Genomic DNA, 20,334 nt, shown 5'->3' with positions numbered 1-20,334 from the left:
TAGTTCATGCAGAAATCTCTGGGCCAGATTATTGAATCAGCCTCCTTACCGTGGCTTCCCATTTCCAGTCTTAACCCTTTCTAATCTGTTCTTGGATACAAATTTAGATTTTTCTTTTATATACAAACTTGATCATGTCATTTTCCTGGTTAAAATGTTTAATGGCTCACCACTGCATTTAAGATACGGTTCGTACTCGTTACAATCATGAGGTTCAATTCCTTTCAGTGATCTGGCCTTTACTTACCTCCTTTCTTATCACATTTCCCTCTGCCCACTCATTCTCCAGGCTACCACTGTCAACTCCTTGTGCTTCTCTAAGCGTACTCTGTTCTCTTACTTCTGATCTTATTACATGTTGTCCCCTTTTTTTCTGTACTTACCATATAACTTCTACTTTTTCTTTGAATCTAGCGCTGCCCCCCAACCCCAGGCTTTACCATTATACTTTATGCCTAATTCAGATTCTAAGGAAGGTATTTTTCATATTTGTAGGTCTGAAATCAGGATGCTTGGTACAGTTGATGTATAATTTTCCTAGAACATTTTTTTAAGTGACATAGCTTCTTTTTTGTTTATTATTTTATTTATTTGTTTTTTATTGAAGTATAGTTGATTTACAATATTGTGTTAGTTTTCAGTGTACAGCAAAGTGATTTGCTTATACATATATGTGTATATATATTCTTTTTAAAAATTATTTTCCATTATAGTTTATTATAAGATGTTGAATATAGATCCCCATGCTATACAGTAAATGCTTGTTGTTTATCTATTTTATATCTATTTTTATGCATCTGTTAATCCCACACTCCCAGTTTATCCCCCGCTACTTCTCCTTTGGTGTAACCATAAGTTTGTTTTCTATGTCTGTGAGTCTGTTTCTGTTTGTTAAATATGTTCATTTGTACTATTTTTTAGATCCCACATATAAGTGATATCATATAATATTTGTCTTTGACTTACTTCACTTAGTGTGATAATCTCTAGGCCCATCCATGTTGCTGCAAATGGCATTATTTCATTCTTTTTTATAGCTGAGTAATATTCCATTGTATATATACACCACATCTTCTTTGTCTACTCATCTGTTGATGGACACTTAAGTTGCTTCGATGTCTTGGCTGTTGTAAATAATGCCACTGTTAACATTTGGGGTGCATGTATCTTTTTGAATTAGAGCTTTTGGCTTTTCTGGGTGTATGCCCAGTAGTGGGATTGCTGGATCATGTGGTAACTCTAGTTTTAGTTTTTTAAGGACCCTCCATACTGCTCTCCATAGTGACTGTATCAATTTACATTCCCACCAACAGTGCAAGAGGCTTCCCTTTTCTCCACACCCTCTCCAGCATTTATTATTTATAGACTTTTGATGATGGCCATTCTGACTGGTGTGAGCTGATACCTCATTGTAGTTTTGATTTGCATTTCTCTAATAATTAGTGATGCTGAGCATCTTTTCATGTGCCTGTTGGCCATCTGTATGTCTTCTTTGGAGAAGTATCTATTTAGGTCTTCGGCCCATTTTTTGATTGGGTTGTTGTCTTTTTGTTATTGAGTTGTATGAGCTGTTTGTATATTTTGGAAATTAAGCCCTTGTCAGTCGCATCATTTGCAAATATTTTCTCCCATTCTGTAGGTTGTCTTTTCATTTTGTTTATGGTTGCCTTTACTGTGCAAAAGCTTATAAGTTTGATTAGGTACCATCTGTTTATTTTCGCTTTTATTTCTATTGCCTTGGGAGACCTAAGAAAACATTGCTACAATTTAGTGACATAGCTTCTTTTAATGGTTGTTAATTAATGTCCGAGAACCAAATAAATACATTATAGTACTTTATTTCTTTGTTTAATGATTTCTCTTCCCCTCTGTACTGTAAGCTCTGTAAGGACAGGAGGATAATCTCTATATCCCCAGCTGATACGTGGTAAGATTTTCAGTAACTAATTGGTGATTTTCAGTAACTAATTAGCAAATTAGATCCTAAGCTGAATTACTTATTGATTTACTACTTGACAACCCTAATTGCAAATCTGTTTTGTTTTCTCCTATTAAGCGTTTCTCGAGAGACTCTAAAAAGCAGGAAGAAATCAGATTACAGTCTAAATAAAGTGAATGCACCCATCTTAACAAATACAACACTGAATGTAATAAGACTCGTTGGTAAGTAGCTACACCTTTAAAAAAAAAAACATTATTATAGCAGTTAAATTAGTCTACATTTGTTACCAAATGGGTTTTCATTGTGTACTCCAGTGCCCACCACAGTGAATGATTTAAGATGGTCATATGTCAGTGCCTTCTCATCTTAATTGCTCCAAATAGTATAATACTAATATTAATGTCAGTTTTTCCTTTTTAGTTAACTACTTAAAATTTGTGTCTTCCACTTTTTCTAAAATATTCCAATTAATAGAAATGTAGTGGAAAAATTCTCTGTGAGTTAGAGGTACATGTAGGATGATGATAATACCAGTTTTATATTTGCACAATATTTTGTACTTAATTGTTTCATTGATCTTTGCAATCTTCTTGTCAGATAGGCAGAGTGGATAGTGATTTTCTGGCATTTTCAGACACAAAAGTTCTATAAGCTAAATGTTCACACCATAGGGAATGTTGTTCTTATTACAGATAAGACCTTTATTGATGATTTTGTAGAAGGCAAATAGCATGAAGAAATGCTGTATGAAATATTTAGATTTGAAGATGTTATGGATTTTTTAATATCAGTATTTCAAAATTTTATATGCTATCTCAACCTTTGTATTTCACAAATAGGTCTGTACATTTGACAAATAAGTTATAGAGATGTTTTCTCATGTTAATTAAGTCATTTATACCAGTCAAGAATCTTAGTGATTTTCTATAAAGATCTCTGTCTTCTGTTTATGGAGATGATGATTTCCTGTTTCCTGGTTTAATTACTCTTAGCTCTGATAAAATAGTCTGTGTTCCTGAAGATAATTTCTAAATTTCATTAATGAATAGGATAAAGAAGACTTTTTTAAGAAGTCCCACTTTCTTTTTGGGAAAATAGTGTGGAAAATTATAATAATGAACTGAGCAGAAAAGAAAAATTATGTATTTTTATGACAGAAAAATGACAGATTCTAAAAAGCTATTGTATGACTGATTATTGCTGGGGAATTAGCTTTTCTTCTTTATCCAAGAATGCTAGCATCATGAGTTAGTCTCTAGCATCATGAGTTAGTCTAGCATCATGAACCTAGCATCATGAGTTAATCTCTAGAATTTACAGAATCAGAATTAGAAGAATTCTGAAGAGGTCATCTGGTATAACTTACCATAGAATGAGCATTTCTTTCTTTACTGCATCTGATATGTGGTGGCCATCTAGCCTCTGTTTTATGTCTTACAATTGCTGGAAGCATATTACTTTGCAAGACTACTCATTCTGCTATTAGACTGATTTAATTGGTAGAAATCTCGTCCTCATGGTAAACCAAAATCTCTATCTCTGTCTCTAATTCTACCCTCTGGTCTTAGTTATGCCCTTAAAAGCAAAAAGAGTAAGTCTGTACTTTTTTCTCCTACTTTTCCATGTGGTCACTTTTCAGATATGTGGTGGTAGGTATACTGTCCTTCCTTTCCTTGTACTTCCCGTTCCCCAGTCCATTCTTCAGGGTCAGGGTACTCAGTTGCCTTATATGGTCCTCACTGAGGGGTATTCCAAAGTCCTTGTCATCCTCCTCAGTCTTCGGTACTCACTGTAGTTTTCGGTGTCTGGATACACGCTTGAGATGTAGTTGAATGAAGTCAGCCTTTGCTCGGTTATGTTGAAGTAACAAAACACCCTAACATATCAGTGGCTTTCAGCCCAGAGGTTTATCATGATGCATCTTGGCTCCTGATCATCTTAGTTCTGCCCCATGTATGTCTTCATTCTGAGATGCAGGCTGAAAAATAGCACCAATCTAGGATTTGGGGAGAAGAGTAGAGCTGAACCATGTTATGACTCTTAAAGCTGCCACTCTGATGTGCCACCCTGACATGTCACTGGTCGTAGCAAGTCAGGCTTGACTGGAAGAGAGAAGTGTACTTCTGTCACAGGAAGGCACAACCAGTCCAGGGCAGTGGACAAGGATGCATAATCCTCTTACAAGGAGTGGAGGTGGGGAAGAGCAGATAACTGGGGAAAATAATACAATCAACCACATTTAAGTGGTTGTATATTTCTTTTTCCTTACCTAGTTCAAAAACGACTAGAGGTCATCATATTGCTTTTTACTCTAAAAGACATACATTTACTCAAATCAAATCAGATATAAAGCCACAACAAAATTGAGGAGGGGTAAGTCATGTTTTATTCAGTTCAATGCAGACAAATCCAAATCTTCACTTCTTGATAGGCATAAGGAAATGAAGAAACAATGCATTGTGCTATTCTCATTATCTAAGAAGGGATATTATAGCGATAGAAGTGTGTTGCTGGTGCTAAGTTCAGAAGACAGTAACAACAAATTCTTACATAAGGATTACTGACCAACACATTGGACACTGTTTTCTAACAGTGGACTTACAGAAACAGAAAAGCTGCATTCTTATGGGCCTTTGGTAATCAGCCATATAAAGCCAGAGCAGTCCTGAATAAAACCTTACTCAGGGAGGCAAATCTGACCGTTGTCATTTCAGTCTTCTTCCCACTAGATCTTTTACTAGAGTTGCAATTAGGAAACAAGGCCTAGTGTGAAAATTTAACTTTCATGTCTTTCCATTTAGGGCTGGGATTAGGTGCTGCCATTATTCCCCAGTAGACTTTCATGCCTACCACTTTCTCTCTCCCTGGGATGTCTTTATCTGCATATTGTACATATTCATAAAATAGAACTTTAAGGGAACCACTCACTAAGGGGTCTCCAACTAGTAAATGCACTATTCCAACCACGGTTTTTATTGCATAGAGGTGCTTGAAGACTATAAACTGGCAAAGGTAATGTCTCTTCTTACAAAGCCAGAAGTACAGTTGTGTAAATAAGATAGATTAATTTTTGGTGCCTGGGAAGACGAAGGAACTAATTACTCAGTGGCTGGGAGACACGTTTTAGAACATTAAAGGCCTATTCAAAATGTTGTTTTTAAGTGGTATTTATTTGACATAATTAGGAGAGATTAAACAAAAGAGTGTTAATGGGGCTTCCCAGCCCCAGGTGGTACCTAAATCTGTTAGAAAGGCTTGGCGTTTTTCGCAAGCGCAGAGGACCGATCAGAATGCTTGCTTGTCAAAAAAGAAAATCCTGTTAGCCTGACGATTTCTTGCAGACAGAGGCAGAGAAATTTTAGGGAATGTGTCTCATCACTGAAGTAGCCTTGGTATCTAAGGAGGCAGCTCTCACTTGAGCGGGTGTGATAGGTCTGAGGGGCAGAAGATAGGTTGCCGAAACCCATGTTTGTAAAACCTACAGACCTTACAACAAAATTATTACTTTAGCAGCTGGAAAAAATACCAGCACGTGCACAGGACTTAACATTAAACCAGAATATGTACGTAAGGGATATTTAGTCATACTGTGGCTGAGTTGCAGTATATATGATGAACACAGAAATAGGAGGGAAGAAATCTCCTTCATTGGTACATTCTTTTAGGTGAGGCATTGATATTTTTGTTTTATCATGGAGTGTTTTAAATTGAAAAAGTAATGCATGAAAATGGTTAAAAATTAAAATACCCTGAGGTATAAACAAAACTCCTGACCTCCAAGTCTCCTTCCTCATTTATAGCATTTCCAGTTTGCCTTTATGTGCTCTTTATACCCATTGATGATCTCTCAACTTAGTGCACTGTAGTAAGGGTAACGAACATCCTTCCAGCTCAGATTCTGTTCTTGCTTTTGCCCCATCAGATCGTCAGCTCCTACATGAGGAGAGAGTTTGTCATCTTTGCAGCATATAGAGCACCCAGCCACGTGCTTTTCGCTTTTGTAGGTGCTCAATATACATTGGACTGACAAAACTTAATTTGTAAAATCTGAGCGTTAGAGAAACAGTTTGTTCCTCTCTTTTAATAATCCACAATGGAAGGAGCCCCTCACCCCCACCCCCAACCCATGCAAATGTGTGTACACACACACACACTTCCAGCACTTCTTTTTACCCTGTGTTCCCTCCTCTGCATAGGGGTTGTGGTTCACTGATTGAATTCCCCTGGGCCACCTTTCCTGTGGTAATCACACTCCTCTCTCTGCATTTCCTACGATGAGCTAGTAAGGCAGGCCCCGTCTTGTTCCTCTTGGTTGTAGTCCTTGTCCATCCATGCTGCTACTTGGTTGGTTTCTTTGCCAGTCCCTCTGTGTCTCTTTCCCTTGAGTATAAGGACTCATGGTCTAGATTTAGGGTGAGAGAGGGTTTTTTTTTTAATTAAAGTACAGTTGATTTACAATGTTTCATGTGTAAAGCAAAGTGATTCAGTTATATATAGATATATACACACACACACATACATACATATATATGTATATATTTCTTTTTCAAATTCTTTTCCATTATAGGTTATTAGAAGATATTGAATATAGTTCCCTGTGCTATACAGTAGGTCCTTGTTATTTATTTTTTATATAGTAGTTTGTAACCCCAAATTCCTAATTATCCCTCCCTCACTCTTGGTAACCATAAGTTTGTTTTCTATGTCTGTGAGTCTATTTCTGTTTTGTAAATAAATTCGTTTGTATCATTTTTTGGATTCCACCTATAAGTGATATCGTGTGATATTTGTCTTTCTCTGACTTTGCTTAGTATGATAATCTCTAGGTCCATCCATGTTGCTGCAAAGGATGAGAGTTTAAACAGTGCTTCCCCTGTGAAGCTTTTCCTAATCTCTAGATTAGGCTAGATTCCCTTTACGTAACATCCTATATATACTTCTCCCTTTTTGCATTCATCATAAGTATATTTATTTTAAAATAATAGCAGAGGTAGCTAAGACTTCTTGCTCTTTTATTATATGCTATGTAAACACTTCACATGAATTTTCTCATGAATTCTTCATAGTACCCTTTTTACAAACTAAATTGAAGCCCAGAGATAAATAACTTGCCTTATGTCTGTCACACAACTGGTAAGTGGCAGAACCAGGTTGTCTGATCTTAGAGCCAGTAAGTTCTTAACTTTCATGCTTCACAGTCAGTGGAGGACATCTGGAGCATTAATTCCTGGACAGAGTTCAGCAAGGTTATAATATAGGTTGGAGGCAGGAGTAGGAACTTCTCGCAGTTTGTAATTTGGGAAGAGACATCTTTTCTGGTTATCTGGGCTATGTATTAGGTAACCTTCCTCCGTGTTCCCAAAGCATGCTGTGTCCACCGCTCTCTCTGTGCCCTCTATTGGGAACTCTGGAGAGGAAGAGAGAGGGTGGTATGCATCTGAACCATATCTTGAACCAGTGACCGCATTTTTCCAACTAGGCTGGCTAACTTTAGAACCATGCTTCTATTTTTTATCAAGGTAGCACCTCTCACAGCAACACATTAAATAGTAAAGAAGAGCTTGCAGTGAAAAGCAGGTGTCTCCCACCCACCCACTGCTCCCTACCAGGAGTGTGAAGGCAATCTCTTGGTTTGTTTCTGTTTGTCTTTCTTCTAGTTGTAATTGCCCAGAAAAGGGTGATAAGAAGTAAATGTTTTAAATCCTTGTCAGTCTAAATATGCCCTTATTCTGCTCTTTCACGGAGTGACAATTTAGTTGGGTATAGAATTGCAGTTAAAAATTACTTTTCCTCAGAAAGTTAAAACCTCTAATGTTCTATTCATTTTATTGTAGGTGAATTTCTTCTCTCTCTCTCTCTCTCTCTGGAACCTTTTAGTGTTTTTTCCCTTGATGTTTCAAAATTCTCTATTGAGGTATCTATGTGTGAGTTCTTTTTCATTAAGTGTGTTGGGTAGTTTGTGACCCTTTCAATATGAAGGTTCATGTGTTCCTCAGCTGTGACTGATACTACTGTTTCTTTGAGGATTTCCACCTCCCCGTTTTCTTTAATCTCTTTCTTTGATTTCCCCTTACTCAAATGTTTAGTCTCTTAGGTTGGCCCTTTATGTCTGTCATATTTTTCTAATATTTTTCTATATTCTTTTTGCTGTACCTTCTGAGAGACTTCCTTTTTCCCATTTCTTTAATTTTTTATTTAAAAAATCACATTTTTAATGACTTTAAATCTTTAAGAACCCTTCTATAATCTGCGTTTTTTTCCTGCCATATTCACCTTTTATAGGGTTTTATATAATTACTCTATTTCTCTTCCTTAGCTTCAATTATTTTATTTTCTCTGGGACCAGCTTTTCTTTTTACTTTCAGTCTCTGAATTTTCCTCATGGGCCTGGTGATGTTTGATTATTCTTCCCTAAAATAGAAGGCCTGTATGGCCATTGTGGGTGTCCTCTGCTGAGTAACGAGAACTGTGTTGGAGCTGGCTCTTTCTCCTTAGAATGAATCCTGACTAGGAACTTTATGTATAGAGTAGGGCAGGTCTGGGTGGATTTACTGGTAGCCTTTACATTATGGGGACAGATCCCCAAATTCCCAGAATGAGATAGATTTCTTTTTTTTTTTTGCGGTACGCGGGCCTCTCACTGTTGTGGCCTCTCCCATTGTGGAGCACAGGCTCTGGATGCGCAGTCTCAGCGGCCATGGCTCACGGGCCTAGCCGCTCTGCGGCATGTGGGATCTTCCTGGACCGGGGCATGAGCCTGTGTCCCCTGCATTGGCAGGTGGACTCTCAACCACTGGGCCACCAGGGAAGCCCCAGAATGAGATAGATTTTTATCTGTGGTGCCAATATCCACACTAAAAACCTTCAAATTTATTTTCTTAAGTTTGCTCATTTTGGGGGGTGGGGGGGCTTGTTTACTTCTTTTGAAGAGGAATCCTAGGGGGTTTTATTGTTTCTGTCTGTGGGAAAATTCTGGCAGCTTCTACAGTAGTCCCGCCTTATTTCTGGGGGATATGTTCCAAGATATATCCCCTGTGGATTCCTGAAACCACAAATAGTAGCAAACCCTATATATACTATGTCTTTTCTTATACATACATACCTATAATAAAGTCTAACTTATAAATTAGGCGCAGGAAGAAATTAACAACAAAAACTAATAATAAAAATAGAATAATTATAACAATATGCTATAATAAAAGTTACGTAAGTGTAGTCTCTCTCTCTCTCTCTCTCTCTCTCTCTCTCTCTCTCTCTCTCTCAATATCTTATTGTACAGATTTAATGCCTTTGCCATTTTAGCTAAGCACTTTTCGCTGTGACTGTATCTTTTGCAGTCTGAGGTGTGACAACAGAACTGCATCAATTTCTTTTTTCTTCTTCCAAGTTTCACAGATAGAAGATTCATTCTTACCACAGCTCTTAGCAACCTCACCATACGACTTACTTTCTTTCGTTATTAAGTCATGAACTTTCACCTTTTCACTTGAAAGAAGCACTTTACAACTTCTCTTTGGCATACCCGAATTGCCAGCATCATTACTCTTGCGTTTTGGGGCCATAATTAAATAAAATAAGAATTACCTGAACACAAGCAGTGAGATACCACAACAGTTGATCTGATAACTGAGATGGCTACTAAGTGACTAATGGGCAGAATGTGCGGGACAAAGGGATGGCGCCAGATGGCACAAGATTTCATCATGCTACTCAGAACAACACTTGATTGAAAACTTATGAATTGTTTATTTCTGGAATTTTCTATTTAATATTCTTGGACTGAGGTTGACCGTGGGTAACTGAAACTGCTGATAAGGGGTGGGGGGGTTACAGTAATAACTGCTGGGGAGGAACAGTAACTGGGGGCATGTGGACAGGTAGTTTGTCCCATATGTAGACCTTCAATTAATCCGTCCTTTCTCAGCCCTATTTCTTGCTCCTGTTCTCTTGCTGTGCCTGCTGCTTCTAAGCAGTCACATCCTATCAGACAGCTTCCATCTTCTTTGTGGTTCTCTTTGCATTTTTCCATCAACCTGTTTCCATCTACTGTCTGTCATCTAGTACAGGGGTTGGGAAACTATAGCCTGCAGGCCAAATCAATCTGCCTGTTTTTGTAAATAACGTTTTATTGGAATACAACCATGCTCATTTTTTCACATATTGTCTATGGCTGCTTTTGTGCTATGACAGCAGAATTGAATAGTTGAAACAGAGACCAGCAGAGCTGAGTATCTGCCACAGAGACTGAATGACATACGAAGCCTAAACTATCTAGTCTTTGGTCCTTTACAGGAAAGGTTTGCCAACCCCTGGTCTAGAAATGTTTTGAGATTTCTTATTTTCTGGTGATCATACCTACCTGCTGTTACCTTCTCACCCACTTCTCTTCATAGATGTTTTAATTCATTGTAAAATTCTCTTTTAGTTCAGTAAGTCTGAGGGGGTGCATAAGTTCCCTCAGGCCTCCAAAGGCCTACTCTGCCCTCTTGAACTGGAAAGACAGAGTCCTCACTCTTCTACATTTGAATATACTGGCAGCCTGCTTATCAATGGCTGCCTTCCATGTATGACCATTTAAGGTCATGGAAGGAGCTCTGTGAGAGAGCAGAGACTCTGTGTAGTTCCTTGTGTATTAACACAATGCCAAGAACATAGTAAGCTTTCAAAAAGTGTTTGTTGAATGTATTGAATGAGTGAATGAATATAATTATGGTTTTTTTTTTCAGAGCATTTGAGACCATCTAGTTTTTTTTCCTTCTGAATGCACATTTAAAATAGCTTTTACCTATTAAGAATTCATTTTTATATCCTTTCTGAAGATGAATTATATGAACAATGGTTAATCTTATTAGGAATGGAGAGGAGCTTTGTATTCTGGATATGTATCAACCCTGATGTTTGCATCCTTCCTCATTCTACTATTCACCTGTTTAAAATTTTCTTTTATGGATTAAAGTAATATAACATTTTTTCATTTTTTTCCTTTACAGTATCACATTATTTAATGTGTAAATAGTTACAGTTTAAATAGCTATATGTTTGCAGTCAATGAAATATCTGCACAGTGATCCAGAATGTTCTAGGAGCATATTTTCAAATATTTTTCAATTGAGATTTATTTTAAATGTCTGATTATGTGAAATAATTACAAAGAATGATTCTGAAACAAAAGACTTGTAAATAGGAATAAGAACAGAATCTAAATTGAATAGTTTTTACTTTACGATGTGTATGTCTTCCTGACCATCTATTATTTAGAATCATTTCTCATGTAAATTAAGATGGATGGACTGAGTTCTTAGATAATAAAGAAATGGTTTTGATAGTAGACATTTCCATTAGAGTAAATTTGTCATTTTTTTCTACTGCAGTTAATGTGTTTTCTCTTGAATCCTGGTGTCCTCAGTAGTACCAATTTAAAATTTATAGCAGTTATATAAAGTAGAGCCAGCACCTGAATTATTTGCTCATTTGGAAATAAAGCAAATGGCCTGTTTTAACATCTTCTGCAGAAGAGCATTTTTTTTATAGATATGCTTCTTTCCCTATTATTTCCTATAAAAAATAAACACAATTATGGACTCATTATTGTTTGTTATTTGATTCAGCCCATCTCCCATGCACCCTTCAAACACATTAACAAGTTAATGAATGTAGACATGTTGGTTTTTAAATTTTTTTCTGTAACTGTGTCATATGTTTAGAGGAAAAAGAGTGGAATATTGGCATCTTCCAAAGGAAGGAATGAGGAGGATATGTTCTTGGCACTTTGCGAGTGTTGAGCTCTTGAGTGATGTAGTGATAAAGAAATGTTCTTAGCCTCTGATGCTAGATTTCACAGGGCTAGGATTCAGAGGAATGGGAAGTGTCTTCCACGTGTCCTTTTTTTCTTGTTTTTTTACTTTTGCTATGTGTGTATAAGCTTATGAAAAGAACCCCACTCTTCCTCAAGTACATTGTCTTTTGTTTTATTACACCTAAACATTTTTGAAGACATTGTTTGAAATGGAATCTCCAAGAAATGAGGAACTGTGTTGTTTGTACAGTGTCATTGTAGAAGAGTTAGTTTAAGAGTTCCATAAATATAAGACAAACAGTAAAATATAATGATATGAAAAATCTTTGTAGGTATTTTTTGATATCAGTGCCATCCAGTAGTACTTTCCAAGATGGTGTAACTGTTCTGTATCAGTGCTGTTCAGTACAGTAGCCACTAGCTACAAGTGACTGTTGAGTACTTGAGGCATGGCTGGTGTGACTGAGGAATGTAATATTTCATTAAAAAAATATTTTGGTAAAGTAATTTTATGGTTTCTTAATAATTATAGACTAACAGATTTTAATTCTCTATTTAATTTCTTTTCTTTTCAGGTAAATATATGCAGATGATGAACATTCTTAAGCCAATTGCTTTTGATGTTATCCATTTCATGTCTCAGCTATTTGATTATTACTTGTATGCAATATATACCTTTTTTGGTCGGAATGATTCAGTAAGTCAACCTTTTAGGGGAGGAGTCTGTTTCTTTTAAAATTTATTTGTTTTTGTAAATGTAAAATTCTCTCTGTATAAAATACATAAATAACATTAATTTGAAAATTATCCATCAAAAATCCAACATATTATTGATATTAGCTTTTTGTGTGCCCCATCACCTTATTTAAAATACATTAATTTTAAGCTTTGATATGATAAACATATTGTATGTTCAAATTTTTGGCAGAAAAAATGCAGCATCAATTTCTAACCTTGACATATTTTGGTGATGAAAAATGTGCAGGTTGCCTTGTTTAAATCTGACCCAGTGTGTAATTATTACACAGTAAATGAGACATTTTAAATATTGGCTAACAACCTTAGCAGGCACTACTACATTCAGAAGATAATGACAAATATTTATTTAAAATAATTGAAAATCTTTGAACTGAACCTGCCACAGAATTAATTTTCCTGCACCTCCTTTTTGTGTTTCCAAAGCTCTTGTTGAGTTTATCTTTTTCTACTCCTAAGGAGAACAGCACAGTATTAAGCAGGTAACTGATCTGATACTTGGGAATTATTTGTAGTTGACCTACATGTTTGACAGTTTTTCGTATAAAAGCATACTCATAATACTAACTTTTCGCATACTATATTTTGTACCTTTTCAAAAACTTGTGAATTTTGATGGATAACTACATTCATCATATAAATGTTTATAGTCTTGCTGTGATTACAAGTATATCAAAGACATGATCTTTTAATATGGGATCTGAATTTCCTATGTTCTTAACTCTGCAAAATTAGAAAGAATACTAATATAATCAGAAACTAAGTTGCTGCAGAATTTATGTTACTATAAAATAGGTACTAATCCATCACTCTCAATAAATAAATATTAAAGAAGAAAGACATTCTGGAGTTTTAGCCAATTGTCAGAATCGTTTAGTCTTCTACATGAGCTTTACTCTGTCTTCTTGGACTATGCCTCTAGACCAGTGCAGTCTAAGAGAAGTTTTGCAGTAATGGAAATGTTCTATATTTGTACTGTCCAATATGTTAGCCATAAGCCATAAGTGGCTTTTGAGCACTTGAAAAGTGACTGGTATGATTGGGGACTGAATTTTTAATTGTACTCGATTTTAGTTAGTTTATCTTGAAATATAAATAGCCACACATGACTTGTGACTATCATATTAGTTAAAACAGTTCTGAACCACAGTTTTGATAAGATGTGTTCAAGTAGAGTCCTTCAGAAACTTTGGGAACTGAGTGCTTTTGGATGTGACTTTCTAGCTGATTAGATACTGGCACAGATTTGTTTACAGTGGGGTTCACTAGAAGCTGATGAAAGTTAGCAAAGTGCAGGTAGGTGCTCACTGTAAAATATGCTGCATATTTTATTTAAAATCTGTTATGTTTTAAAGAAAACATTAGTCTGATATTTCATATTAAAAGCATTTTTAATCCTGTAAGACTCAGTAAAAGCCATTTCACTGTATTCAAACAATATTGTTAATTAAAGGGTTTCTTTCTATCTGGATGTTCACCCATATGCTGTATTAGAAACTGTGTATTTTATGAACCAGAACAAAACATGCATATGAGCAAGTTTGTATGAGTGCATACTGCATTTACTCTACCTCTTACTTGAACTTTTTAACATGGCTACTGCTGCTTCCTTCCCAGAAGAGAGAGAATTGTATGAGTGAATTTAAATGGTTGCTGCTCATGGAAGAATAAGCATCTCATTGTGTCCTGGGGTTTCTAGAAAGTCATTTTCTGGGAGGGAGGACACAGTGTATGCATTAGGTTAAGGGATTTTTTTCCTGTTCATACTAATTACTCCTGAAGCTCCTACTCTTCACTGAACTGGTTATAGCCTACTACATCATGTTATAGTATATATCTAATCCATTTGATTCTATTATAATGGTACTCATAGTATTGCTTTGTCTTGCCTTGCCTCAAGGCTTCTGTTGTTCAACTCTTGAGTTATGTTTTCCTTGGTCCTTCCTGTTCACATTCTTTTGTGAAGACCATTCTGTAGCTTACCTTAATGCAGTAGTAAGCACATAGTAGATTCTTACGAGATATGGATTGATATCCTAAATATTTCTTTTTAAATAATTTTATTTATTTATTTATTTGGCTGCATTGGGTCTTTGTTGCTGCACATGGGCTTTCTCTAGTTGTGGCAAGCAGGGGCTAGTCTTCATTGCAGTGCACGGGTTTCTTATTGCAGTGGCTTCTCTTGTTGCGGAGCATGGGCTCTAGGCGCGTGGGCTTCCGTAGTTGCAGCATGTGGGCTCAGTAGTTTTGGCACTCGGGCCCTAGAGTTCGTGGTCTTCCGTAGTTGCAGTGCATGGGCTCAGTAGTTGCAGCATGTGGACTTCCACTGCAGTGACTTCTCTTATTGTAGAGTACAGGCTCTAGGTGTGCAGGCTTCAGTAGTTGTGGCATGCTGGCTCAGTAGTTGTGGCTCACAGGCTCTAGAGCACAGGCTCAGTAGTTGTGGCGCACTGGCTTAGTTGCTCTGTGGCATGTGGGATCTTTCCAGACCAGGGCTTGAACCCATGTCCCCTGCTTTGGCAGGTGGATTCTTAACCACTGCACCACCAGGGAAGTCCGATATCCTAATTATTTCTTATCCAAGTAAATCTTATGAGGGTTATTACTTGACAACGGTTTGTGAGCCTCATTTAAAGTTAACTTTCATTAATGGAACTGGTTTTTTGTAGAGAGTCTGATTCAAAATCTAAACTTTTAAGAATGAATTAACTTCCATTTCTGGGTATGAGGGACTGAGACCTTATTAGATGATATTTCCTGCAGAAAACAGTTATAAAACCTGGATGCTTTATAAAACAAAAGGGAACTTCTTGAAGATGCTGGAGAGTGAACAGAAGCATATAGACTCTGGTGGGAGTTCACACTAGCGGTTGAGGAAAGGGAAGCTATAAAAAGAAATTCTGGGGTTCCCTGGTGGCGCAGTGGTCGAGAGTCTGCCTGCCAATGCAGGGGCCACAGGTTTGAGCCCTGGTCTGGGAAGATCCCACATGCCGCTGAGCAACTAAGCCCATGCACCACAACTACTGAGCCCTCGTGCCACAACTACTGAAGCCCATGCTCCGAGAGCCTGTGCTCTGCAACAAGGGAAGCCACCACAATGAGAAGCCCACGCACCGCAATGAATAGCCCCCGCTCGCCTCAACTAGAGAAAGCCCAGGCAGAGCAATAAAGACCCAATGCAGCCAAAAATAAATAAATAAATTAATTAAAAAAAAATTTCCATCTCCGTGGCCTTTAGCCCAGGACTAAGTGCAGTCCCTGAGGCACATAACTGGAGACACGCATAAGGAAACCTATAGTCTTTATGGATTGGGGGACCAGAAAAGTGAAGCCAGGAAACTGGGAACACTGAAAAGAGTAGGGAGAAGTTCAGACGGGGAAGAGTCAGAGGAGGGATCCCCAATTTCTGTCTACCCACATCTCTGGCTAACTCATGAACCATGATTGTGTGGAAGAGACTGACTGCAGCCAGTCAAAGAAAAAAGATCTGAATAGAGACTGAAGCTGCTACACAAGAGTTAGTTTATAGTTCAAGCCTGGCCAAGATAATTGCATACTGAAAACAAAGGAAACAGTACTTATTGGAGAAAAATAATAGAATCCAAAATCTCCAGAATCAAATGGATGATGCAATCCAATGTTACCTAAATACATAGAGCCAAAAAAGAGGAATACATCCTTCAGTAAAAAGAAAATCAATATAGCCTGAACTCAAGATGTTGGAACTAAGGGATAAAGATTTTAAATGGACCATTTTAACTATCTTCAATAAAGTAAAACAAAACATGTTTTAAATGCATGAACATCTCAGTAGAGAAATAAGAAGTTCTAGTAGAAACAGTAGGAAGAAAACCAAAGAGAAATCCTAGAACTGAAAATTCAGTTCCAGCAATTAAAAAAAATTACTGAATGTACTTAGCCAAATGGACATATCAGAGGAAAGAATTTGTGAACTTGAAAATAGATCAATAGAAATTATTCAAAATGAAGAACAGAGAAAAAAAAAGATTGAAAAACAAAGATGATCAAAACCTTAGGGACATGCTAAGTTATATCAAATGGTCAAACATACATTTAATTGGAATACCAGGTGGAGATGAGAGAGACAGAATGAGGTAGAAAAAATACTTGAAGAAACACTGTCCAAAAATTTGCAGATACAAGATGCTAAATGAACAGCAAACAGAATAAACACAAAGAAAAGTCTAGTGGGGTACCTCATGAGGAAATTGTCTCTTGAAAACTTTAATAGACTTATGACATAAAAGGGACCAATGATCTGATTAACAGCTGACTTCTCACGAGAAAGTGTGGAGACTAGAAGAGAGTTAAACAACACCTTTCAGACACCGAAAGAAAAGAAAAAATGTCCAAAATTTTATAGCCACCAAAAATACTATTCAAGCATGAATATGAAATTAAAACATTTTCAGATAAAAAGAAAAAAAGCACTAAGAGAAGTTGTCACCAACAGACATGTAATACAAGAAATGTTGAAGGAAGTTTTCCAGAGTGAAGGAAAATGATATCAGATGAAAACATCAATCCTCAGAAAGTATGAAAGCATTGATAATGGAAACTACTTGGGGAAATGCAAAGGATTGTTGTTGTTTTTTCTTTATTTTTCCACTTAATTTCTTTTTAAACCATATAGCTGTTTAAACCTGAAATTATAACATTCTTTTCTGGAGTTCATAATATATGTAAATGTATTATGTATAACAACTGTAGCATGGTATGTGGAGGGATGTGGACCTGTAAGATGGCAAGATTCTATATATTATGTAAAACAGTACATTGTTAACAGTAAATGGACTGTGAAATATCAAGAATGTATATTATAATCCATAGAAGAATAATGAAAAATAATACAAAGAACTTTAACTTTTGCCTACAGGAAAATTAAAGTAGGATTCTAAAAAAAGAAAAAAATCATCTAATTAGAAAAAGCAGGAAAGGAGGAACCAAGGAACAAAAAAGAAAACATGTAATGGTAGATGTAAACCCAGCCACAGTAAATGTTCCTGGACTAAATACTCATATTAAAAGGTAGAGATTGTCAGTGGATTAAAAACAAAGCCCATACTTAATAACAAAAAACATAGATTGAAAACAAACGGATTGAAAAGATATGCCATGCAAACAGTAAGCATAAGATGGCTGCAGTGGCTATGATATGAGATAAAATAAGTTTGAAAACAATGTATTACCAGAGATAGAGGGATTTCTAATGATGTAAGGATCAATTCAATTGGAAGACATAATGATTGTAAATGTGTATGTGCCTAGTAACAGACCTTCAAAATAGATGAAGCAATAATTGACAGAATTAAAGAGGAAATGAAAAAATTCAATGACAGCTGGAGATTTTAACACCAGAGTAACTAAGAGAACAAGTTAGATAGAAAATCAGCAAGTACACAGAAGATTGGAACAACTCTTTCAACCATTTTGACTTAATTGATATTTGTAGGACAACATACCTAACAATGGTGGGATATATATTCAAGTGCAGATGGTACATTTATCAGGAGAGACCATATATTCTGGGCCATTAAACATGTCGTAATGAGTTTAAAACATTGAAATCCTACAGAATATATTTTCTGATGTCAATGTAATTAAATTGGAAACCAATATCAATAAAATAGGAAAACCTAAGTGTTTGGAGATTAAACAACACACATCTAAATAAAGATTGGGTTAATGAAGAAACCACAAAAGAAATTAGAAAATATTTTGAAGTGAATGATAATGAAAACACAACCTATCAAAATTTGTGGGATGCAGCTAAGTGAGTGCTTAGAGGGAAGTATCTAGTATTTAGCTTTACCTCTTCTTTTCCAATATGTATGCCTTATATTTTCCAATCCGTATGCCTCATACAGCATATATCTGTATGATGGAGGTCAATTACAAAAAATTGAATTCCAGCACAATGTAAAATAAAAGTGGTGAGAGTTGCTAACGAACACATGAAAGAATGCTCAACATCACTAATCATTTAGTGATTGCACTGTTGGTGGGAATGTAAATTGATACAGCCACTATGGAGAACAGTATGGAGGTTCCTTAAAAACTAAAAATAGAACTACCATATGACCCAGCAATCCCACTACTGGGCATATACCCTGAGAAAACCATAATTCAAAAAGAGTCATGTACCACAATGTTCATTGCAGCTCTGTTTACAATAGCCAGGACATGGAAGCAACCTAAGTGTCCATCAACAGATGAATGGATAAAAAAGATGTGGCACATATATACAATGGAATATTACTCAGCCGTAAAAAGAATCAAAATTGAGTTATTTGTAGTGATGTGGATGGACCTAGAGTCTGTCATACAGAGTGAAGTAAGTCAGCAAAAAACAAATACCGTATGCTAACACATATGTATGGAATCTAAAAAAAAAAGGTTCCGAAGAACCTAGGGACAGATCAGGAATAAAGACGCAGACATGGAGAATGGACTTGAGGACATGGGGAGGGGGAAGGGTAAGCTGGGACAAAGTGAGAGTGGCATGGACTTATATGTACTACCAAACGTAAGATAGATAGCTAGTGGGAAGCAGCCGCATAGCACAGGGAGATCAGCTCAGTGCTTTGTGACCACCTAGAGGGGTGGGATAGGGAGGGTGGGAGGGAGACGCAAGAGGGAGGAGATCTGGGGATATATGTATACGTATAGCTGATTCACTTTGTTATGCAGCAGAAACTAACACACCATTGTAAAGCAATTACACTCCAATAGAGATGTTATAAAAAAAATGATTTGAAATCAAAGGTTTTACCTCTCAAGAAAAAAAAGTGGTAAGAGTTGACATCCTCATCTTGTTCCCTACACTTTCATCTATCCTGGATAGAAAGCATTGAGCCTTTCACCATTGAGTATGATGCTAGCTATTTTATAGATGCCTGTAGTCATGTTGAAGAAACTCTCCTCTGTTACTGAATTTTTCTGAATTTTTATCATGAAAGGATAAATTTAGTCAAATGGCTTTTTCTGAATCTGTTTAAACAATCATAACTTTCTTTCCAAAAGAAATATATTAATATGGTGAAATACATTGGTTAACTTCAAAGTAGGATTTTAGGCTGTTAAACCATCTTGCATTCCCAAGACAAATACCACTTGGTCATGAATCAGTTTGCTAATATTTTAAGGATTTTAAAAAATTGTGTCCATAAAGTTTAGGAGTCTGTAGTTAGGTTTTCTGTGGTATCTTTGTTTGGTTTAGGAATCAGAGTAATATTAGTAAAACAATAAAACAATTGGGAAACATTCTCCTACTTTCTGAGAGTCTATGTAGGACTAGTACTTTTTGAAAGTTTTTATTAAATGAAATTTAATTAATAAAGAGCTACTAAAGTTTTCTGTTTCTTCTTAGGTCAATTTTTATAATATGAGCTTGTCAAGGAATTTGTCTGTTTCATCTGGTTTGGTAAATTTATTGGCATAAGATTATTCATAATATTCCCTTATTATCCTTTTGGTGTTTCAACATTAGATCTGTAGTGTTATCCATGCTCTCATTCTTGATATTGAAAGTATGTATCATCTCTGTTTTGTTTTTTCTGTATCAGTGTGGCCCTTCCTATCCTTGGGTTCTTTAAGTATCTAAAAATCTTAAGTTTTGCAATTAAAAATAATAACTTGTGGGAAAGAAATTCTGGTGAACTCTCTCCTGATAAATCCATTAGATTGATAGATGTTAGTGTGACCTGTAAATACACATGTGTAAATAGCTCTCTTGTTCCTTTGAGGGTTAAGATTTGATTTCTGTCTGATGTTTTGGTATTTTTAAATGCAATTTGGAAACCCTCTGAGTGCTAAGTAT

The 20,334-nt window shown here is 36.2% G+C and overlaps 1 protein-coding gene across 1 annotated transcript in view; it reads left to right on the top strand.

Annotated features, from left to right (window-relative positions):
- Positions 1 to 20,334, top strand: part of VPS50 (VPS50 subunit of EARP/GARPII complex) — a 132,803-nt gene that overhangs the window by 94,780 nt on the left and 17,689 nt on the right. Inside the window, exons 20-21 of the mRNA XM_082633014.1 lie at positions 2,057 to 2,163; positions 12,314 to 12,435. Of these exons, the coding sequence (XP_082489140.1) occupies positions 2,057 to 2,163; positions 12,314 to 12,435 (229 nt within the window). The remainder of the gene's footprint in view (positions 1 to 2,056; positions 2,164 to 12,313; positions 12,436 to 20,334) is intronic.

This window comes from Mesoplodon mirus (assembly GCF_964341445.2).
Source record: "Mesoplodon mirus genome assembly, chromosome: 9".
NCBI lineage: Eukaryota > Metazoa > Chordata > Mammalia > Artiodactyla > Ziphiidae > Mesoplodon > Mesoplodon mirus.
This window is presented reverse-complemented; position numbering and strand designations above follow the sequence as displayed.